Source organism: Lactuca saligna, chromosome 2 (genome assembly GCF_052625555.1).
Source record: "Lactuca saligna cultivar CGN05327 chromosome 2, ASM5262555v1, whole genome shotgun sequence".
NCBI classification, from domain to species: domain Eukaryota; kingdom Viridiplantae; phylum Streptophyta; class Magnoliopsida; order Asterales; family Asteraceae; genus Lactuca; species Lactuca saligna.
In genome coordinates this window covers 107,178,112-107,196,690 of record NC_136418.1, presented here as the reverse complement: position 1 = coordinate 107,196,690, position 18,579 = coordinate 107,178,112, and the positions used below count along the sequence as shown (strand labels likewise).

General features: G+C 29.9%; 1 protein-coding gene across 1 annotated transcript; it reads right to left on the bottom strand.

Moving 5' to 3' along the window:
* Window positions 1-1,884: 1,884 nt before the first annotated feature.
* Window positions 1,885-14,931, bottom strand: LOC145031318 (receptor-like protein kinase THESEUS 1). The gene is made up of 13 exons (XM_078979847.1): window positions 13,881-14,931; window positions 11,747-11,818; window positions 11,541-11,639; window positions 5,551-5,592; window positions 5,378-5,458; window positions 5,211-5,261; window positions 4,977-5,046; window positions 4,808-4,878; window positions 4,477-4,548; window positions 4,266-4,382; window positions 3,624-3,689; window positions 3,341-3,407; window positions 1,885-2,125 (listed from the first exon to the last, which is right to left on the bottom strand). Exons 1-13 carry the CDS (start codon window positions 14,808-14,810, stop codon window positions 1,923-1,925), a joined length of 1,941 nt encoding a protein of 646 aa, XP_078835973.1. The 5' UTR covers window positions 14,811-14,931; the 3' UTR covers window positions 1,885-1,922.
* Window positions 14,932-18,579: the final 3,648 nt, after the last annotated feature.

The window sequence follows — 18,579 nt, the reverse complement described above, 5'->3', positions numbered from 1 at the left end:
CACCCTCCCTTCCACTCCAAACAACCGTTTTCCTCACCAAACTCCCCACAAAACCCCCCATTCATCGTCATCCTCTCAGTCTATCCCTCCTTTTTCCTATTCACTTTCTCGTACAATTCCCCGGCCCGCATACTCAATGACCACTCATGCACAATATGGCATCTTTAAACCTATCTCCAAAGTAAACCTCCATACTATAACTGAATCCCCAATACCTCAGTCCCACCTTTATGCCCTCAAATATCTAAATTGAAACAATGCCATGAAAACATAATTTACTACTCTTATTTCTAATGGAACGTGGGTACTTGTTCTGAGACCAAAGGACGTTAACATTTTCTGATCTATGTTGTTATTTAAAAAGAAATATAAAGCATATAAGACCTTGGAACATTATAGAGCTCCATTAGTGGAAAATGGAAAATGTCAAAGAATGGGAATTGATTGTGATAAACCTTTGTTAAACCGACTACCATTCGTATGGTTCTCCGTCTTGCCATCTCTCGCAAATCGTCGGTGCACCAACTTATTGTCAAAAACATGTTCTTGCATGGTCACTGTAATGAAACCGTTTATATACACCAACCACCCAGGTTTCATGACCAACAGCTTCTAGATCATGTATGTCATCTTCAGAAATCTATATATGGTTTAAAATAGGCAACATAAGCATGGTTAAATTGTTTTGCTACCTTTATCAAAAAGATTGTGTTTATACACATCAAAACTAATTCATCTTTATATATATATATATATATATATATATATATATATATATATATATATATATATATATATATATAGATTTAGAACTACCATGGCTTACTTGCTACTTTATGTGGATGCCATTTTTCTCACTACATCGAGCATCGTGTTTCTTAAGAACATTATCAAAGTCTTGGCGGAAGAGTTTGCCATGACAGATCTAGGACACCATGTCATATTTTTTGGGTATTTCAGTGACATCAAACAAAGAAGGTTTATTCCTATCCAATGAAAATATGCCTTAGAGGTCTTTGAATGAGAAAATATGCTAAACTCCAACCTTTGTCGAACTCCAACTAATACACAATCTAAACTCAATGCCTCTGGTTCACCTGTTGCAAATTCTACTTTGTATCGTTGACTTGTTGGAGGCCTTCAATACCTGACCTTCATCGGACCAGATATATCTTTCACTGTTCAGTAGATCTGCTTATACATGCATGACCCATGAGAACCTCATTTTCATGCCCTAAAACAAATCTTACATTACATATGCGAAACTCTGGATGTGGGTCTCCAACTTCAGTACTCTTCTACCACTGCCTTGTTGCTTACTCAGATTGGGGCGGATATCCATCTACACGCCGATCTACAATTGGTTACTGGTCTTCCTCAATGATAATCTAGTCTCCTGGTCTTCTAAATGTCAACCACCCGTTTCGAAATCTAGTGCCAAAACCGAATACCGCGATGTTGCTAATGCGGTTGCTGAAACGTGTTGGCTAAGAAATCTCCTTTTTTAGCTCCATACCCTATCCCAAAATCCATTATTATGTATTGCGATAACGTGAGTGTCATTTATCTATCCACCAATCCGTTCAACAACAAATGAAAAAACACATTTAAATTGATATTCATTTCGTTCGCGATAAAGTTTTCACCGGTCAAGTTCGCTTCTGGTATGTCCCTTCTACTCTTCGGTATGTAGATATTTTTACCAAAGGGTATCATACTTCTCTCTTCATGGACTTTAGAAGCAGTTTGAGCATCTAGAGCGTTACTACTGCTTGAATTGCGAGGGTTATTAATGTATATTGTGTATCTAAATATGTATTGTATTTAGTCTATTAGATAGGCTCAAAAGCTCATATGTATATGTATATATTAATCGTTGCTTAATGAAGAAGCAAGGGAAAATGATTACCAAACATGGATATTTACAATGGTTTGAAAAATAAATCAAATGTCTTTAGTACTGCTACAGTCAACAACACAAACACCTTTAAGATGACAGGTTCTGCAGCAAATTCCTCCTCCTTTCTAATACGATCAGCCTCCATTTGTCTATCACGCTTCTCTTTTTCCACAGCATCATGTTGCGACTTGAACAACTGAATAAACACCATCATGAAACCTAATACTGCAAAAAAAAAAAAAAAAATCACATATCTATAAAGATAATACTAGCCAACAAAATTAATTCTACATATTTATTTGAAAACCTGGAACATTAGAGTGGAAAAAATTAAATCAAATAGTATAACTTTTTTGACATCAAGTATATGACAAGTTGCTTTGAAAAATTCACAAAAAAGAAAAGATAGGTACTTTGAAGAGGAAACATAGAAGAGATATATACACACCATATAGATTTATCTAGAAGGTACATCATTTACTCTCTCTCTCTCTCTCTCTCTATATATATATATATATATATATATATATATATATATATATATATATATATATATATAACTAGTTAAGCGGGAGTCAGACAATCCATTAGGGTTAAGCATCTAATCGATCTATGATGAGATTAATCGTCGTCTAGGCAGAAACCCTTAATTATATTAAAATTTATTTTTCAAAAATAAATAAATATTACTTACTTCCTAACAAAATTAATAAATATGACAAAATTTTATGATTATTTACTTATTTTGATATAGTATATACAATTTATTCAAATATTATTATATTTTAAGAAATAAATATTTCAGTAATTTAAAATTTGAAAATTTAAAATTTTAGGAGTATTATTTGATATTTAAAACATTTAACATTTAAATTTTGAAAATTTAAAAATTTATAGGGTAGTATTTGAACATTTTTCAAATTTTCAAAATTTTAATAAATTAAAAGTTTCGCCGTATATGACCGCCTAGCTCCACCTAGGCCCATCTAGTCCGATATTAACCATCAGTGATTAGTTCCTTCTAATTTGAGAGCCTAATAAAATCATAAGTAGTTGATGTTGCTTCGCTTGGGTCATCGTAGGTGGCCACCTAGCCCTATATTTATAAACATAGGTGCCCGCCTAGCCAAAAAAACATATTACTAATTTCGTTTTTCAAAAAAAAAATTCTAATCATTATTACACTCGTTATGAGTTTAATTTGGTAATTTGTTTTTAAAAAAAAAAAGATCATTTTCAAAACTTTCCACATGCAAATTCATGATGTTGTCATATATACACATCAAACACATATGCACATTTTTCACATTAATGTTTTCTTGGAATAATTTTTAAAACTGTTTAAAAACCGGCATATTATATGGTTACACACATATACTATATACAATAATAAAAACTCTTCATCAGGTGAGCATTAAAAAAGTCACAACTTCAACTAACCTTCTGTGAAGGACTGATCTTTGGGATCCCCCTTAAAATATTTCACAAGTGACTTTGTATCGTCGTCCTGCAAAACATATTTATATGCGTTATGATCCAGTAAACTCTCACTACAAGAGATACCGATATTACTGAATACTGACAACATATGAGTAATAGCGGTGACTCAGTAGATGTCACCTCTATTATTAGTAACGGCGACATATTTTTTGTTATTATTATTAGCTACGGGTGTTGAACCAATATATATAATAAATAATTAAAGGAGTTAATAAAGACTTACCACACTATTAAAGAAGTTGGTAAGAGATGGGTGTTGTTCGGCATCATAAAGAAAGGTCTTCAAGGCCTGCAGATGACAAAGAGATGCATTAGGACATGGATATGTATTATTTTGGAAATAAACAACATCTTCATCAAAAAAAAAAAAAAAAAAAAAAATACAACTAGTGTAAACCCTATGCATCTCAACTTGTCTAACTTGGGGAAAACATTGGACAAATGCAATGCCTTGCAAACTACTACTTGGATTGGTAAAACTATCGAGTGCTTTTATCTCAAATCTTTTTTAAAACTAAACTGTTACGTGGTTCGTAGAATGTGTATGAATGAACTGGAATCCGTTAAAGAATTAAAATATGTTTGGAACTGTAATTTAATTCCATATTATATATCGGTTGAAAGGAAATAGAATTAGAATCCAATTCTATATTCTCTTTAGTGTTTCGTTGACAGTAAATGAAATGAAAATAATGTTAAATTACAGAATTTCTCTTGCTTTTTTTGTTTTATAACTTATATGTAAAAATATATATTGCATAAATTAATGATAAAAATAGTATATGATTATCCAGTCTTTGGAGGCTGGTATTTGTGTATTACTTTAGTATATTTTTCATCTAAAAAATCGTAAATATGTACATACTTCATGGAATTCAGGAGATACACCACCATCACTGTAGGAAGAATCGAGTTCTTGTTGAGCCATCTTAACTTCTTTGACTATGGTAGACTTGGACTCACGTAGATCTTGAATTTTTATCTTATATAAGTAAACAAGATAAGTCAACATTAGGCATCTCCATAATTAATTACTAGCAACATAAGTTCTATCATTATTAAGGTATATGATTTACCTTAGAGGCAGCATCTAAGTTAACCAGATCCTTGTCAAAATCAAACCAAGCTGCATTCTTCTCGTCACCCTCCTATATAATACGCAAGCGACGATAGAGTTATTTAAGTATCCAAAATAACAGCATGACAAATTAAAGTGACATGAAAGTCGATGTCATCATTTAACATTGTTGTAATTAATTATCTAGGTGTGCCTTAAACTAAAAAAAAAAAAAGACACACGATGGGACCCACACACACATATGTTTCTTCAGTAGGGTTCATTTAACACCAACTTTAATTAATTCATAGATAGTGTGACTGATTACTAAATGTCAAAGAGAGTTGTACCTTGTATAAAAGAAACAAATCTGTCTCCTTCGGTTTTCGAATATTGTTAAACCAAAGTTCAGCAAGGTGTCCTGCAATGTAGACGATATATTTCATGAATCGTATGAAACATAGAAACAAAATATAATACATGTATTATATTTTTGCAACGATTTCAATCTTGTAGTACCTCTTTGATTCCGTTGTAATATCTGATCATATTCCTTCATTATGCTAGCCAGCTTTATTGATTCCCGTATCTAAATTATGGAAGTGAAAATTACAAATTTGTAATATATACAATTTTTTTAACAATAAAGAATTTCATTAAAGCAACTCTAGCAACAAGCCATGGAAAAACAAGCCGACTAGTGCATTTCTCATTTAAGTATAAATATATTGTTGAATCCTAGATACAAGTTACCTCTGTAGTAGCCTCTTTAATTATGTTCAGGTTTCCTGTAATTTCATTAATCTGCAATAATTGGAAGTGAAGGCAATAAATTAGCTAGACGAGTAATCTTTATCATATTTTTTCCCATAAATCTTTAAAACTTTTTTCATATTATAATTATTGTTAAGAATCTTTACCTGATTAGTAAAAGAAATTCTTAGTTTGAGCAGTTGTAGTTTCGCCTCTATCCTTGGGATCTTCATACACTCCAGGATAAACTAAAAGACAAAGTATCATATAATCCCTTATGCAAAGAGTTAAATTGCTTGATAAATAATCAATACTAATTCCAAACTATGACTAACAATACCTGACCACGCTCTCCAACCATTTTCTTGTCTCCCGTGTAGCCCTAAAATATAAAATTTTGATTAATGAGTTTTTTGATATGCTTTTTATTAGATGTAGAAAGAAATTGGGTCTGAATGACGAGTGAAATTCAGTTAGATTCAAACTATTCGATAGCACATTTAGAAACCTATGACTTAATGTCTCAGTCATGAAACTTCTAATGTGACTCTTACTCGGTCAAATTCAAGACATGCCTTAAATCAATTAGATTTGAAAAAATCAACAACTATCAAATACATTCTAAGTCTTGACAACATATATAATAGACATTAGACTCTCAAGGGGTTGTTTGGTAAGCCTCTCGATAAAACTATTAAGAGGCAATCTCTTAATGTTTCAACATATATAGAAGTACCATTAAGTATTGGATATATATATATATAGGTTCAGGTTCATTTAAAACCATTCTAATTTTGTGAGACCGTGAGACTAAATCTAAAAATAATTTTAAAATGCAAAATAAATGGAAAAATCCAAAAATTCTTATTTTAAATATTATTTTCGGAACTTGAATTAACTAAAAAAAATATAAAAAATAAAAAAAATACCGTATTTTAAATACGTGAAATATTCTAATAGAATATTACACTGACATATTCTAAAAAATAATTTTAAAATGCAAAATAAATGAAAAAATCTAAAAAATCTTTTTTTAAATATTATTTTCGGAATTTGAATTAACTAAAAAAATAAACAAAAAAATCCCGTTTTTTTTTTTTTTTTTTGAAAAATACGTGAAATATTCTAATACAATATTACACTGTATATATTCTAAAAATAATTTTAAAATGCAAAATAAATGAAAAAAATCCAAAAATTCCTTTTTTAAATATTATTTTCGGAACTTGAATTAACTAAAAAAAATGCGTCTCACGGCCTCACAAAATATAGGTGGTCTCAAATGAACCTAACATATATATATATATATATATATATATAGAGAGAGAGAGAGAGAGATAGAGAGAGAGAGAAATTAAATATCCTCCTACCTTTTTTTCTATCAACATGAAATGGTGACAAGTGTCATATTTAACTAAAATTAATGATATTTTTGGATACTTGTCATATTTTTAAATGGATAGAAAGATAATTAGGAAGAAAAGTAGGAGTATATTTAATTTCGCATATATATATATATATATATATATATATATATATATATATATATATATATTAAACATTATTTATTAGAGAGATTAAATATCCTCGTACTTATTCTTCCCACCTATCATCCTACCAGTTTTAGATGAATGTAATAAAAATTTGTTAATTTAATTAAATAAGTGTCGCCATCTTAAGTGTGTATGGTAGGTAAAAAAAGAAAGGGGATATTTAATTTCTGTATTTATTATGTTGGTAAGGAGTTGTTTGGGAAGTCTCTCAATGGAATAATTACGAGGCAGTTCAACATTAAAAATGACTCGTAGTGCATTAAATGTGCCTATTAGAGGGTAAAAAAAGCCTATGAACAATTCATATTTAGTTTCTTTTTCCCTCACAAATCTCTCTTCACTTTTCTTGTAAACGATGCAATCTGATTGTTTCTTATTGTATGTAAGAGTATATATATGTGAGTCTATATGAGATAGACAAAAAGAGAATGGGAAAAAAAGACTTTAGACCCATAGATGGCACATACTTCTTCCTCAGTGTGTCTATCTCTCTCTCTCTCTCTCTCTCTCTCTCTTTCTCTTTCTTTCTCTCTCTCTCTCTCTCTCTCTCTATATATATATATATATATATATATATATATATATATACACACACACAGGGTGAACGAGAAAGAAGGGGAGTGTCTCTCTTTGTCTCTCTCTTTATATATATATATATATATATATATATATATATATATATATATATATATATACTCTCTCTCACTCTCTCTAAAAAATGAGTATGTGGCACCGATAGTTCTAAATTCTCTTATATGTTCTACCAAATCCTTCATCATATCCTTTATCCAAGAAACCTATAAGATCATGTGAATTTTCTTTTTTGCGAATTCGGAAGCAATATATCGAGTATTTTAAACTAATTTTGAGGTGTCTAATTTTATGAATTCTAAAGGCAATTGCCAAGGTATCTTCTATAACTTCCGAAGACAATTGTCGAGGTTTCTGATTCATTGATGTTCGGTTGGTTATTGGGTTTTCTGACAATCAACATTTTGTGTAAATCATATACTTTATCCGGTTCCAACCTACCCACTTTATTGTTTCCGGGTTTTCCGGTTCTAGACCCACTTTACCCGGAACCGTACCCGGAACCGAACCGGAACCGGTTCCTATATACCGGTCCGGTTTTCGGTTCTACAAAATCTCATTAACCGGTTCCGGGTTTTCCGGGTCCGGGTCCATCCGGTCCGGGTTTGGACCCACTTTCATCCCTACTTGTGGCCATGGAGGTTCGCCTGCAATGACTCCAGGGCATGAGGCAAAGTTTCATGTTCGCAGCGGGGGATTAGTCGGTACGCGAAAGCTGACCCGAAAACCCTTGTTGTGGAAGTTCGCTTTCCAAAAAACAATTACAATATGTGTGATAAAGAAATGGTGGAACATAAAACATAAAACACAATGTATTTTTGTCAAATTCCCATGGTTTTTGTTTCATGAATGTAATTAATTTTTTATGATTTTGGTATTGCCACAACTTTTATTTTGATTTATATGATTTACACTCTGATTAGGTTTATAGAAAGATAAAATGATAATTTTCCACATTCAATATATATATATATATATATATATATATATATATATATATATATATATATATATATATATATATTCAACAACCTTAATAAACATTATGCTTATGTTAAGCGTTATATATATATATATATATATATATATATATATATATATATATATATATATATATATATATATATATATATATTCAACAGCCTTAATAAACAATATGCTTATGTTAAGCGTTGAATATATTAAGATATCAGAGAGTAGGAAATCTATTCAACATGTATACATGTGTGCAAACACACACAATTATATATATATATATATATATATATATATATATATATATATATATATATATATATATATATATATATATATATATATATAGACATTTTTTTGTGTGGATGTAGGAACCAATCAGATTTTAAAAATATATATATATATATATATATATATATATATATATATATATATTATTAATTAATGATACAAGGGTATAATGGTAATCTTTATTATAATTAGTTATTGTAAAAATATAAAATCAATTAAAATCCCTAATTTTAAGGGATCAGTTTCACCCTATAAGCGTACACATTGACTTTGTTTTCTACAATTCTAATATCTTACTAACGATCGATCCTAACCTACCCAAGATCATAGATGACATGAGTGTCGTAGGGAAAGACTTTGGAATCGGAAATCAGAGTCAAGAATCGACCCTCCAGGGCTTTTTCGATAAACATGATTCTTGTGTTTTCTTGATAATCGTGAAGCGGTGTTAGGACCAGTTGTTTGATTCGCGAAGCCTTGTAAGTTTATGATTCCTTTGGTTGAGATTCATAAATAAGGATTCTATTACCCTAATTTTTTTTAAGGTGTTACCAATCTCAATTAAGTTTGTTTTTGTTGTTATTTTTTGTATTTAAAATCTTTAGTTTGATCACACTATCAACTGAACTGAACTGGTGGAACCAAATGGCAAAGTTCTTTTTCCCTTTTTTTCTTTTGCGTTGTTCTATAATTTCAAATCCTAGAAATACAAATTGATAGCTACGGATTTGATTTTAATTTTAATTTGTTAAATTCGAAATTTTTTGTAGGCATTAAAAAACAAAGTTGAAGAGGAAAGCATGCCACATATGGCTCCTCTTGCCTTCTCCATCCTCCACCTTGTTATGTTTTTTTACTTATCAATTTGGTTTTTCCATCTACAACTTTAAAATTTCTATACACTAATGTTTCACTTAACCTTTCTCCATTTTCTTATGGATCAAAGCTTCAAAGGCATGTTGTAATTGTGTAGGGTTTTGTATATTTTCAAAGAGTCCACAGATATTGGGGTTTAAATTTCTTCCTTGGTTTAGCAAAATTTTTCCATAAATTCTAACTTTTTATTGTTGTTGGATTGTTCATGAGGATCCAAGTTGATTGGGTTTGAATTTTTTTTTAGTTAGAAGAGAAGAACTTTAATCCAAGGACGAAGGGAGGATGTGCGGTGTCATTGGAGAAGTAGAATGTTGAATCCCATACACCATATTCATAATATGAGGTAACATCTTTTTTTTTTTTTTTTTTTTTTTTTTCCTAAACCTAACATGTGCCAATCTGGTAAATTTAATGGATTAATTAGATAGGAGGTTAGTAAAATTTCGATTTGATCAAATTAAGTTCATAATTGTTTTTGTTTGATATTATATGGATTTCCGAAAAACACCATTGATCGTGTGGATACGGTAGTATTTTATAAGTTTAATTTGTTATTATGTATCAATTTTTCATATATACTTTTGCATTTTAGACTTGTAGCTTATGTGCCTTTTTCAAATTCTTTAAATTCATTTACTAAATACCATTACTTTTTCTTCTCCATCTCTATGAAATGTGCCAAACTGCCAATTAAAAAAATTACTTACTTTATTTATTTTGTGTTTCATGTTTCATGTTTGTTTTATTTTTCAACTGAAGTGTAGATACATATTCAGAATGACATCGGTACATTCTATCAACATTACATGCTTCTAGGTGCTGCATAAAAAAGAATATAAAAATATAAAGAAGAAGAATATTTTGATATTCTTGTTAACAAGGAAGATGAGTAACAAAAGATACTCCCACTTACGGCTTCATGAATCCAGAGCAAAAAAACAATTAGAATTTTATTTTATGAAAGACACTCTCACAAAATGAATTCTCATTCATTCTTAAAGAATCATCAAAGAATATTTTTTAAGATTTTTTTTATGTAATAATGTTTACGTGATTTGAAGATTATTCTTAGAAGAATGATATTTTTTCTTTTTTGTCAGTGCATTCTGTTAGAATATGCACATTGCATTCTGGTAGAATATTTGTTATGTGTATTAAAATATATAAGTATATTGTATTGTAAGAACATGTATGGATTTGAATTATGTCCGAATTTCTTTGAACGTTTGTATTCTTTAATTGATGGTGCAAGAATGTTTATATTATTCAATATGTTCATTCTATCATAATATATTCTGTTAAAATATGTTATTTTTTAAGAAAATTTCTATTATTCTTTAAAATGTTCATTCTTTTTAAATTAAAGAGTATAAATTATCTCTTAAATTCCAAATTTTCCTTTTTTAAATCTAACTTAATTGGAAAAAATATCCTTTTAAAGGATATTAGTGTTATTATATTATAATAATTTGTGTTTTACAATATAATATTGTAAAACTCTATAAAAAATAAATTGTTGTGTTGACAAAAAATTATTGTGTATTAATCACTTCCCTTTATATTATATAAAACTATGCCTATTAATTTAAAGTAATATTCATTTAAAAATATAAAATGTATTAAAAATGTCAAATTAAATTCGGGATTTTATAGACATTAAATATAGATAATGATAAATGTGCTAACTTTAAGAAGTTTTATGATAGGATATTAACAAATAAAGTTTAACAGAAGACTAATTTGCAAAAGTATTCGGTATTTTTGAGGTTAACAAATGTGGATTCCATAATATTAAAATCAAAGAGACATTATACCAAATCCATATTGGTTCCATTTTAAAAAGGTTAATACTTAGCTTTCAACATCATACACAAGGTGCTGAAAGAGGCACACAACAAGAGAAAGGGTGAATGTGGGGAGTACAAACTTAAGTGAACAATGCATATCCGCCATGGTTATATGTTAAAAGTTTTTGAACTTCTCTGTGTTATTGTGTATGGATATGATGGAGAAAGAGAAAAAAGAACAAAGTAGTCAATATTACCTTTAGCATATCCAATTCTTCGCTTGTAGGTAATACTTTCAAAAGATTATTAAGTTGATCAATATCAACAATAGAAGAATCTAATGCAAGGGCAGCATTCTGAAAAGCAAACACAACATAAATGTTATAAACCACGCGATTCCATCGAAGTGAGAATATTTTCTTCATGCCACACCAAGATTTGTGCAATATAAAAATAAACTTACACACATATGAGGTAGATTGATCTTTCTTTGGGAAAGTATGGTTTCAGGGTCATATGCTTTGTTCGGAGAAAGCTGAAAATTAAAGAAAATTCATTATAATGGTTTAAGTAATCTATCCTAAATATATTTTTTACAAGAATTAAACAATAATATATGTTTTGTAACTACGACTAATATAATAAAAGCCTACGTTTTTTATCGTGTAATTGGAAAAAACCTATTGTTATGACCATAATTTTCTCTCAAAATTATCATCCTAGCCCATTTAATGAGTTTCATGGTTAACTTTGTTATTTTATTATATTATTATTATTATTATTTTGCAAAATCAGTCTTAAAATTGTGTTTAAAGTCCAATTTTAGTCCTTATAGTTTGCAAAAAATTACACAACTTGGTTTTTTAACTTTATTTTTCGTTTTTTATATACTTTAAAAGAAGTGTATATATATATATATATATATATATATATATATATATATATATATATATATATATATATATATATATATATATATATATATATGAAAATAGATAAAATATAAAAAAGCAAAATATAATGTTAAAAAATATGTGGTGTAATTTTTAGCAAACTATAGGGATCAAATTTGAACTTGAAAGAAATTTTAGGACTGATTTTGCAAAAAAAAAATAATAGACTTAACCATGAAACTCGTTAAGTAAGCTTGAGTGATAATTCTGCGAATAAATTATACCCATAGCAATAATAAAAAATGTTTTGGGCTTATTCCAATTACATGTTAAAAGCTTATGAATTTTATGATATTAGTCCTTATATATATATATATATATATATATATATATATATATATATATATATATATATATATATATATATATATATATATATATATATATATATATATGGGATAGTTCCTATAGAAACTATAAAAAAATGTGAAAACGTAAAAATATTACTTTTATGTTATTATTCTACAATGAATATTATATGTACAGTTTTATATCATTATTCAACAATAAATAAATGAATACATACATGTTAAAACTAAAATTAGAGTTTACTACAATAATGTATATACATAAATTCATAATAGAATAATAACAGTCTAATTAATATATGAATAGTCAAACATTAATAATCAAATTAGAATTATTTCAATAATACATATATACAACATTCATTACAGAATAATGATATAAACATAATGTTTTTACGTTACATATTGTTTACTATTTTTATTTGAACTTTATATATATATATATATATATATATATATATATATATATATATATATATATATATATATATATATATATGGTAAAGTGAATATACCTAACAACCTTATATAAGCTTAGGTACCTAACCACATTATACTACATTGTTTTGCATTATATTTCCAGTGCAATCGTCTAAGGTTCTTAAATTTCAACTTTTAACTTGATTTACTTCCAAGATTTTCAATCATTCACCATTATATTTCTCCTACACCATTTGATTTGTAACGGTAGTATATGAAGCCCACCAGGGAGTCTCCGATAGAAAGACGTCATTTGAAGGAAGATAATGGTGAAAGTCCAAAGATTTTGGAAACAATCAAGTTATGAGGTTGAAATTTAAGAACTTTGGGTGATTACAATGCAAATATGATACAAATTTACATAGTATGATATAGTTAGGTACCTAAGTTTATATAAAAAAATTGTTAAGTATATTCACTTTATATATATATATATATATATATATATATATATATATATATATATAGAGAGAGAGAGAGAGAGAGAGAGAGAATTTAGTTTGAGATGGGACCCAAAAATTAGTAAGGATTGTAGAGATAATTTTTTGGATTAAAATTGATAAAATAAGTGGTTAGGATGTAAATTTATTTTTCGTTAAAATCTCTCGGGATGTTATGGTATGTTGATGATTATTTGCAAATTTTGATAATTTGTAGGGAAAGTTCGTTATTTAAAAATCTTAAGTAATATATATATATATATATATATATATATATATATATATATATATATATATATATATATATATATATATATATATATATATATATATATATATATATATAACGTCTTTATTTTTCCAGTATTTTAGAAGTTATAACGAAAATATAGAGTTAAAGGAAAAGATGGACCTACTTGATAGTCGAGTGCCTTTTTAAGTTCTTCCACGATACTATTCATTGATGGACGTTCCTTTCGGTTTTTATTCAAACACTGATATGCGATTTCTGTATATACCTTCATTGATTCTGGTCTTATTTCATGTTGGAGATGATGACAGACAATATTAATTAGAGTTTGTTGTTCGTAAGAAGTTTTCACCAACTCAATAAAATTTTCACCATGTTTTTGAGCGCTACGAATACATAACCTCCCACACAAAACCTCAAACAACACCACCCCAAACGAGTAAACGTCCGACTCTTTTGTTAGGCTCCCGGACTCTAGATACAACGGATCACAATACCCTAATGTGCCTACAGCGCCGGTGTGAATAATTGAGATGTTCTTGTTCGCCGGAGCAAATTTAGAGAGACCAAAATCAGAGATCTTCGCATTCCATTCCTTGTCGAGTAAGATGTTAGAACTTTTAACATCGCGATGAATTATTTTTTGTAGGGTTCCATCAGCGCCACCACTATGAAGGTATGCAAGTCCAGAAGCCCCCCCAATGCATATCGTAAGCCGTTGACGCCAATCTAGTTCTTTTTTGTCGAGATACAAGTCAAGACCACTTCTAGATGCGTACTCGTAAACGAGAATCCCCTCTATATTATCTTCGTAAAACCCTAAGAGTGATACGATGTTCGGATGCTTGTATTCGGAAAGCATGTAGATCTCATTCCATAACTCACGTGTTCCTTGACCATGTTTGCGATTTAATCGTTTGAAAGCAAGGGTTTGGCCCTGTGAATGATTGATGAGTTCACCCCGATAGACTTCACCAAAACCACCTCCTCCAATATGACGATCTTTAGAAAAGTCGTCAGTTGCTTTTTTTATATCTGCAAGACGTATTCTAAGGTGATCATAATGGGTTTGGGAATGGGCAGACGTGGGTTTCATGATCAATGAAAAATATGAAATAGGACTTGGACTTTCAAAGAGTTAAAGCTCAAGAGCCTCAAAGAGATGATATTATTACATCTATCATTGCTTTGCTCTATATACAACGTAAAGCCTTAGTCAACTCTCTCTCTCTCTCAATATATATATATATATATATATATATATATATATATATATATATATATATATATATATATATATATATATATATATATATATATATATATATATATATATATATGACAGATTAACAAGTTGCAATATTATATGAGTATTATAAAAACCAGCATGTGATAAATGACAAGTTAACAGCTTGCAAAGTCATTAATATAAAAACTAGTTGATGGCTGGGGGATTTTAAACGTACCCAAAATTATGGCACCTACCTACGTTGACCATTCATAAGTCACGATCTCACTTCTGTCATTTTTTTTTTCTTTTTCTTTTTATTAAATAATGTCTTCATTTTCTACTAATTACCAAGCAGCCATTAGAAGTTAAATAGATATGTAATCCATCTAAATTTTTTATTTACGTCTTATATAAAAGTATAAAACTATCCATGTATGTTAAGATTTTCCTAATATTGTATTTTATTACGTAACAAAATTTGATTAATCTAATTATTTATTTTTATCGTATATCATATTTCCTATATTGACTTTGATTTTTAATCTTTTGTCTGTTTTTCAAAATACAAAAGTCATTTATAATTTTTAAAACATTTAAATTGTTTGGCCGGATTGATGATTTAGTTTATTGCTTAATAGAGTTACCTGAAAAAAAAAAAAACAAAATCTAACAAAAATCTTTGTTTAATTTATACTAAACTGCAAATATAGTCTCTGTGGTTATCAAAAAAATGTGGATAGAGTTCAAAATCTTTTCAACTTGCACTATCGGTCCAAAACCGGATCTTTTTTGTGTAAATGGTCACTATCAAACGTTAAATGACGATTATACATTTTTAATTTCTTTTTTACATTTTTTTTATGTTTCAACCTTTATTTTAATATTTTGATAATTAAAAAAAATAATAAGAGAAACCCACCATACCCCCATTTCACTAAACCCCGACCTCTTTCTCCCACCCTCTCCCTCTCTCTCTCTCTCTCTCTCTCTCATACACACATAAATCATATTCTTCGTCTTCTCCAAACCCATACCCTTGTTTTCCCTCTTATTGGAAACATCCTCCCATAATGCACACTAAACCTAGGTGCATCTTTCCTTCCCTCAACTATCAATCTCTCCTGCATCGTAACCCACCTCCAAACCCTTCTTTCTCCCGTCCTTTTTGTTGATGGATTGAAGACTAAATGAAAAGAGTGACAAGTGATTGAATGAGGCAAGTGATAAAGATCAATTAAGGGAAAATAATGGAAGGCAGCAGCTATGCTGCTACTGCCGGAGATGAAGAGGAACGAAGGCAACAAGGATCCCATTGATGGAGGCAATGGTGGCCGGAGAAGAGGGTGATGACGGAGTTCAAGTTTGGACATAACATAGTGTGACAACCTGATATTTCAACTCTATGTAACAACCTAAAAAGTCAAGTATTGTAACCACGTTTGTTATAATGAAATTAACTTCGAAAATAAAATATCCAAAAATCACTAATTAAATTACCGATTATGTTAGGTGTTATTAAACTGTGATCGTACGTAAAAAGAAAGCCCAAATCTGACTTCGTATAAGGAAGTTATGAATTTTTCCAAGCTCGGCTTAGCAACGGACAACTAAAAATTCGAAACAGAGATCGAGCGACTTTTGACCGGAATGACCTAAATGAGAATCGAAGGTCTCGACAATAGTTTTTCAACGGTAAAAAGTCTGGAAAAAACAGACGTCAGATAATGAAGTTATGAATTTCTAATGAAATTTTCTTACCGCGAACTTTTAAAAATAAATAATAAAAATAATTTCAAAATTTGCTGACAGAATCTAAACGAAAGTTGTAGAGTATAGTCTCACCTACGCGTGGATATAAAGAACGTCGAAAACGGAGTTCGTATGAAGAAGATATCAATTTTTGAAGTTTATTAAATATTAAAAATATAAATTTTAATTTAATTTCGGTATTATCCGAAGGCTGAGTCACGGGCCGAGTACGCCCAACGTACACGCGTACGCCCAGCATACTCAAGGCTTAGGCCTCGGATCATCCACGTCGCCCTTATGTGAGGCTATGCCCCGTCCCATCCGGAGTTCGAAGCAGTCGAGGATGCGGTCACGCATGACGCACGAGTACGCCCAACGTACTCACGTACGCCCAACGTACTCACGTACGCCCAACGTACTGAGGCAGTTCCCAAACCTATAAAAGGGATGCAAGGGTTCCGAAGAAAAGGGACAATTCCTATCATCTTTCTTGCGTTTTTGCCTCGTTTTCCGTGCACGTGCTATCCCGAAGTCCCGGTTACCTTGCTCAAGTCCCGAAGGTCGTTTGTGCTCCCGATATTCCCGAGAAAATCCGTTTTCTCGAGTCGAAATTATGTTCGGTTTTCATCTCGCCTTCTTTGATCTTTCAAGTCAGTTCATACCCCTACAATCCACACTTTTAAATGTTTTATAAATACTTTTATACGCTTTTATGGGGGGAATACAAGTAAAACACTCGATTATTATCGTGTGTTATATAAAGTTTCATTATACGCTTTTTATCAATGGAATCATATATGATTTATAACTATTATAGGGAAACTTTCATATGCAAATAATACCACGATAACATCTTATCTTTTGAAATAAGAAATGATTTATGTATTTATGTAAATCAAACACTCTGCTTATACTGTATGTATATGTGTCAGTTTTGGCACTACAATAATTATACTTTTCATAACAAGTGAGCATTCTACTAGGGATTACTATACAAACGAAACGTACTTTTAGAAAACTATAATAGGTATAGTTTTACGAGAACACTACGAACTTTTACATATTAGAAATACTATTTCAAGAAGTTACTTTCATATATAAGAACAAACGAACATTTTCACACGTAAATCTGTTTTATACTAAGAATTATGAGACATTAAACTTCACGTACGCTCGAGTACGCATTTCAAGTCTTGTATTATATACCAGAATCTCTTGGAGGGGGAGCATGGTGTTTGTGTATAGATCTATACGGGATTGATAACCCCGCACCCTGACTGTTAGCTACAGTACACCATTTGGGGTGACAAACGTCAGAACATTCCAACACCTGAAGAACGTTGTGTATAGGCATTTCTAGTCAATAGCATGGTTATAAAACTCACATAGAGTATTTAAGACACATTGATTTACGCGGTTTTTCAGACGCATTGGAGGTTTTATACGTACATAAATTAACTACTTTAGGCATGAAAAACCTAATTGGGATACAAGTTTGGAACTTCTAAACCACTACTCACAGATGGGAAAACATCAACTTTCTAACAAATGTTGGTCTTGATTTAAGGCTACATTTATACCAGTAGGAAATATGGGAGTTTCTAGAAACTAACAAACAAAAGCAAACCATTTCATTTTAGTTCATACAAATACTATCATTTAAATACTTATGAAACTCACCAGCTTAAATGATGATCTACTCTTTCAAAACTACTTGTGTGTCCTAGGGACTCATAATTGCAGGTACCAAACAGCTTTTTGAATAAGGAACGTTGTGTCGTCAGTTTAAATTCATATTTTTGGCATCATATTGTAATTGGTTTTGAACATGTACTCTTTTAACAATGTAAACTTTCAATTATATATATATGATGGTTGTATTGCT

What these genes read in the sequence shown, in the direction of transcription:
- LOC145031318 (XM_078979847.1), bottom strand. Translation starts at nt 14,810, where the DNA reads ATGAAACCCACGTCTGCCCATTCCCAAACCCATTATGATCACCTTAGA. An exon ending in AAGAATTGGATATGCTAAAG is followed by an intron (nt 5,593 to 11,540) that starts GTAATATTGACT and finishes TTTATATTTTAG; the next exon opens with GGCTACACGGGAGACAAGAA. An exon ending in TGGTTGGAGAGCGTGGTCAG is followed by an intron (nt 5,459 to 5,550) that starts GTATTGTTAGTC and finishes TTTGTCTTTTAG; the next exon opens with TTTATCCTGGAGTGTATGAA.